The 6000-nt window shown below is 42.0% G+C and overlaps 1 protein-coding gene across 6 annotated transcripts in view; it reads right to left on the bottom strand.

The window, feature by feature from the left end:
• The window catches only part of LOC111865358, a 525090-nt gene that overhangs the window by 24944 nt on the left and 494146 nt on the right, over positions 1-6000 (bottom strand). For all 6 annotated transcript variants that reach the window (XM_023853308.2, XM_033751788.1, XM_033751789.1 and 3 more), the window contains one exon: positions 2550-2948. In XM_023853308.2, coding sequence (XP_023709076.1) covers positions 2550-2948 — 399 coding nt within the window. The remainder of the gene's footprint in view (positions 1-2549; positions 2949-6000) is intronic.

The raw sequence follows: 6000 nt of genomic DNA on the forward strand, positions 1-6000 counted from the left end.
TACGTTTTATATACCTTCTGAATTTGCGGCCTTGAAGTGCACATTTTGTTTGCTTGTAGATGAATCAGCTTAATCAAGTGGGCTGGCATACCGGTAATGTTCTAGACTTGATATTCGGGAGTTGCTCGTTTCGAATCTCGGCCGGACCACTTCCTCATCTGCGGGTTTTCGTAGTTTTCTTCAGTTCCTCCAGACATATTCCAGAATAGTACCCCATATTAGGACAATATCACGTCCTTAAAAATTCTTTCCAATTCATCATTCATTAATCATTCTACCGTTCGATGCTCTACAGTGTTGCAGGTTCGTCTTGACACTCAGTCCAGAATATTCCTCTCTTCTGGGGTACAACCCCTTTAAGCTGTTGTAAGCTATGAGACATTTTGGTGGAATAAAGGTAAACTTGTGTCTGGGCTTAATCACTGAGCAAAGGGGAGTGACAGTTAAACTGCATAAAATCTTAACTCGGCGGTAGAGTAAGCTGGATGGTTAGTTTCACGCTCCGGTCGCTGTATCTCATAGCACAGAGTACCTGATATATACTTCACATTGAGGATATTTTTGTTCACTTCCAACACATATTATTTTATGAACATGTAATAGTAATACAGGGATATCTCATCTATAAACATCTAACTATGAAATTTGATGAATTTCGTGATATTTTACATCGTTACATCTCTTGGCTCTGTTAAGAATTACATAAATGGAGAGAACTGGGGCTTTGAATATAAATCGCCATACTTGTACGCTTGCTTATCGATTACTCTTTCCTGTAGCTTACTGAAAGAGAATCACGGCCTCATGGATCACGTTCTTAAACAAGAAAAAAGGCTTTAGGAAATAGTGCGAGAAATGTAGAGAAATGTGGCAGTATGTTTATAGGAAGGAAGACAATATCAGTAATGTCCCTGAGCTGTCTTCACAAAGTGGACTTCAGAAATCTTTACGACATAACCTGAATCGCAGGATCTTCACGAAGGAAATTACACTGACACACAAGCCCGTATGGCTGTAAACAGACAAGAAGATTTAGATTGGACGTTTTATAAAAAAACAGCCATAATGTGAAAGGATGCAACCCGTATTATATTTTTATTGCTAGTGGGGTGGGACTTGTACTGCGGCCACTTCTGGCCTATTGTACCAGCCCCAGATGATAGGTGAGGGTGATTGTGGAGCAATTGGTGGAATGAAGATTGGCAGGGGAAACCGAAGCACTCGGAGAAAACCTGCCCCAGCGCCACTTTGTCCACCACAAATCCCACTTGACCAGATCCGGGATCGAACCCGGGCCGCCGCGGTGGGAAGCCAGCGACTAACCGCCTGAGCTATGGCGCGTCCCGAATGCAACCCTTAACACCACATTCTTTCATCTACATCAGAGGTTCTGGACCATTTGGTGCTCACGTTACAAATCGGATATTCGTTTTATTTTTACGTCGCACTACAGTTGGAACGGAAAACTAAAGGGGCCCATACACGTACGAATCTGGCTCGCGAGTCCGGTTCGGCGAGCTTGACTCGGATTAATTTCACCACAAACGCATGAGCTGACTCCCAACTTTGCGACCCACACACGGACGAATTTGGCTCATTGGAATCCGAGCAGAGTCGGACTCGCGAACCAGACTCGTACGTGTATGGGCCCCTTAAAATTACAACTATTTTTATTTAAGTGATGTAATGTGTACAAATACAAAAGACAAGGTAAACAAGGTAAAATTGTCTCTGCGCTTAATTAATTAAGAACCATGCCATGAAGACGAATGGGGGGAGTGGAGGTGCGACTCCACAATTATTGATCTCGACACTAGACGGAGGTGAATGGTGAGCATCAGGCCCGGGCTGTTTTACACCCCGGTACCGATTGGTTAGGAGGCTGGTCGAGACTCGGAGCTGATTTAGTCGCTGTGTAGAAGAGAAAAATCCTCTTGGCCCTACCGGAAATCGAATCACGGCCATCCAGTCCGTAGTTATACTGACTGAGCTACCCCGACTCTATAAAATACAAAATTATCGTAAAACAGAAATATTACATTTTGTTATAAATATCATTTTTAAAAAGTATGAAAATGTACGTGTATATTCTATTTTATACGATCATTTTTCGCCTACAAACTCTCATGGCGCTCAGGAACGGCCCTTAAGAACCAGTATGTATATTCAGTATTTGATGTGTCAAATAAACACTACTGAGCCAAGTCTTTCTTCATATTAAGAATTACATGTTTTGGGACGAGACGTCATGTAACACGCTAAAGTTCACCTTGAATTTCTATAGAACTACACTGTGTCACATTCCAAAAGACAACACTGTTCAAATAAATGTGTAATGAACAACAACAAAAAACTAGACTGGAAAACATTAGAGGAAAATGGTCTAATTAGGCTACCAAACACGAAACACGAAACCAACAAATTTTTGATCTCAGCTCTGTAACGAACGTTTCTGAAGTACGTTCAAGATATTCCTGTTGTAACTGTGACCTATCACAAGTGCGAAACTGATTAGCTTGATTAAATAATTGTGTCTAAGGACTGATTACCCTTATTGCCGACAGTATCTGGTCGAGTCGAATAGTATCTCGTGGTTCGTTCTCTGGTCGTCCGGCACTTCCTAGTGGCGCTAGTTGCAACGAGGGCTGAAAGTGTGCGGGACATAGCGTTCCTGGGGGCAGAGGTGGTGCCCAGGGCGGCGGTTGAGCTGGGTCTCTGCCAGCCAATTCACGATAGAAGGCCCGCAGGAACCGTAACAGTCTTGCTAGTGGGTCTCTTTCCTTCTCTGGACTCAAACCGCCTCTTCGGGAAGAGGCCCTTAGGGACGAAATGTAATGTGCCGGTATGGGGGCGGCAGGAACGGGAGCTGGGGGTGGTGGAGAGTCCAGAGGGGAGCTTGGCGGCGTGGCGGCTGGACAGGTGCTAGAATGATTGATCCTCTCTGCTTCCTGTAACAAAAGAAGAGTGAAAATGAACCGATGATCCAGCAAGTGGGCTCAGGTAGTAACGCTTTCGTTAGGAGGAACCTGGTTTTAATCTCTGTAAGGACACCACCTATCCCGTACATTTCAAGAAGCAAAGTTAACATTCCAAACAATACAATCCTGAAGAAAGCAGTCTTCTGGGATGTGGCACCGTGTAGATGTGGTGTTAACTGACGTTTCGGAGGAACGTCGGTTAACACTACATCTACACGGTGCCACATCCCAGAAGACTGCTTTCTTCATAGTCACCGCCGTGAAACCTCAAATCTTACACAATAAAATCCTGATTTGGAAAGGAATGTATGGTTTGTAAGATTCAAGATTCTTACAGAGGTAGTTATGATGAGTTCTATCTTATTGCATATAACGCAATGTAGTCAGCCGAAAGTCAACCGATGTTTCGGATCAACATGTCGCCTCCATCTTCACAGCCGAAGAATAAGTCAAGGAAGAATCCAGCATGAAAACAGGTGCCAAGCATAGCATATGAAACGTCTGTTGAATTTCAACGGACCACACGGCATTCTATGCCAGGGGATAGAACTTTTCGAACTGTACGGTTATTTGGGGATGGGTCCCGTATGGGCTAAATTCGTTGTTATATTATTTAAAAATGGTGTTAGGAACACAAACACTTGTTATTAGTGAAAACGTACAGTAGGAACGCAACGAACTCTGCACGGAACTGCTTATTCATTCCCAGAGGTCTTATTCTTCTTAATGTATCAGTATTTTTATGAGAATGACTAAGGCAGTACCTTACCAACTGGCTTTACAGCACTTTGTGGGCCTTGGCCTCCTGCACCAACAGCCTCCAAGCATCTCTGTACATTACAGATGATCCCCAATATTTAACTTTCAATATCCTAAGGTCTTCTCTGACATGCAACAATTAAATCCTTAACCCTGCCCATGCCATATCCGTCATTTTTTGTCCTTCCAATCCGAGGCCGCGCTGCAGGTTTCTGAACTGGTTTGCTGTACAGGACGAGGTAGTTAAGACTAAGGCAGTAATAACTGACATTTCGCGAGGATCACTAATTATATTAGCGAGCATAAACGGGAAACAAGACTTCATTAGTTACTCCTATTTTTTAAAAATATAAACTTATTATTTGAGTTATGTTTTTGTTTTTTTGAATTGCATTTATTGAGCCTGCCGTTTAATTCACAGCCATTTTCTTCTCTCTCAGGGGAAACAGGAAATGAAAGGGAATAATATTGTAACACGATACCAGCTACAATACGGCAATAATTATCTCCTGAGATGTACCCAGTTGCTAATTTGTGACAAATCGTTACAGAGCATCTTTCAAACATATCTGATATCCCCCTTATCTAAACGCAATGTACAAAACGTTTAACTCTTTAGCAGGCATTTGTTTTTCGTCCCAGTCTCCATGAATGGCGTCATGACAGGAAATATTACGACGTTTCTACACTGAATAACACGATTTCTTTAGACTCTTTAGGCATATCCCAGGACGATTACGTCATGTGCCCTTCCTTCCAAATTCCTTATAATTCAAGATTTACTAATTGCCCTACCATTCAACGTTATATAGCCGTAAATTAAACAACAAAAATAATAACACGTTCAAACATCGCTTGAGGGTTTTTCGTTATTATTTTAAATTTTATAAAGTGAAAACTCGATATTCGGAAATAATTAAGCGCTGGAGTGTTCGAGCTAACGAATTAGACGGATTGCTTGGTTTCAAATATAAAAATTGGACTTTTTGTACAATTATTTATGCGTACATTTTATACATAACCAAAAGTGGTAAGATATTATATACGTATATTTATGCATCTGACGTCCGACTACACGCCGGGCTCTGGTCAAGCGGTACCTGCGTTACACCTTTCGTCACCCGCAGAGGCAGGTTCATTAACATATAATGTCATGTTTCAAGAGAATTCATGTTTACTGAAAGGAAGCGAAATTATTAGATTAAATTCGTGATTTTTGGAAATGTCGATCTCTGTACGGCACTGTCAGTTCGGAATAACGTGGGTTCAGATCGCAGAGGGTCCCTGTATTTATTTATTTATTTATTTATTCATGCTAATTTAATGACGCTCTAAACAGCTCACATTATATAGCGTTTAATGATAAGACGATTAGTATTTATTCGATTTTCGTTTAATTTTGTAAATACAATGTATTTATTTTGAAGGCTAACTTCCAAATATTAGGCCCATATTCATATAATTATTTTAAAAATCTGTATGGATTTTATAATCAGCATCAGTTTACGCATGTTCAAGTTTTCTTCTGTCATTTGTTGAGACGTTTTATTGAATTATTTGTTGCTGTAATTATGATGAAATTAACAAAGGTCTAGGCCGCGCCATAGCTCAAGCGGTTAGCCGCTGGCTTCCCACCGCGACGGCCCTGGTTCGATCCCGTGTCTGGTAAAGTGGGATTTGTGGTGGATAAAGTGGCCCTAGGGCATGTTTTCTCCGAGTACTTCGGTTTCCACTGCCAATTTTCATTCCACCAATTGCTCCACGATCACCCTCACCTATCATCTGGGGCTGGTACAATATGCCAGAAGTTGCCGCAGTACAAGGGACTTAGTCCCACCCCACTAGCAATAAAAAAACAAAGGTCTGTATACTGTTCGGTTGCTACGAATTTCGTACGAGAAACTGCGCAAATTATGAACTTGCCTACGCACCGAAATCATCTCGTATTAAAAACCGCTGAAATCCGGCCTGGCGACTGAAAAAATTATTTGTGAAGACGCAGGAAAATTTAAGAAGAGGTCAACTTGACTTACTAAAAGAAGATGGGAACCCAAACAGGATTGTTAGCTTTGTATATGACATAATTATGAAAAATAAGCAACACTTCTCTGTAATGAAAACCAGGAAGCTGCGCAGTGAGATTATTGTGACATGTTGAGCTCTGAATGACGCCCCTCCCCCCCCTTCCGCCAGCCGTGATGCGCCGAGCGAAGCCGAAGCGAGCCGATGTTAGCCGAGTCCTAGCATCCTGGCCGCTAGGCAA

This window comes from Cryptotermes secundus, unplaced genomic scaffold, assembly GCF_002891405.2.
Source record: "Cryptotermes secundus unplaced genomic scaffold, Csec_1.0 scaffold114, whole genome shotgun sequence".
Taxonomy (NCBI): Eukaryota; Metazoa; Arthropoda; class Insecta; order Blattodea; family Kalotermitidae; genus Cryptotermes; species Cryptotermes secundus.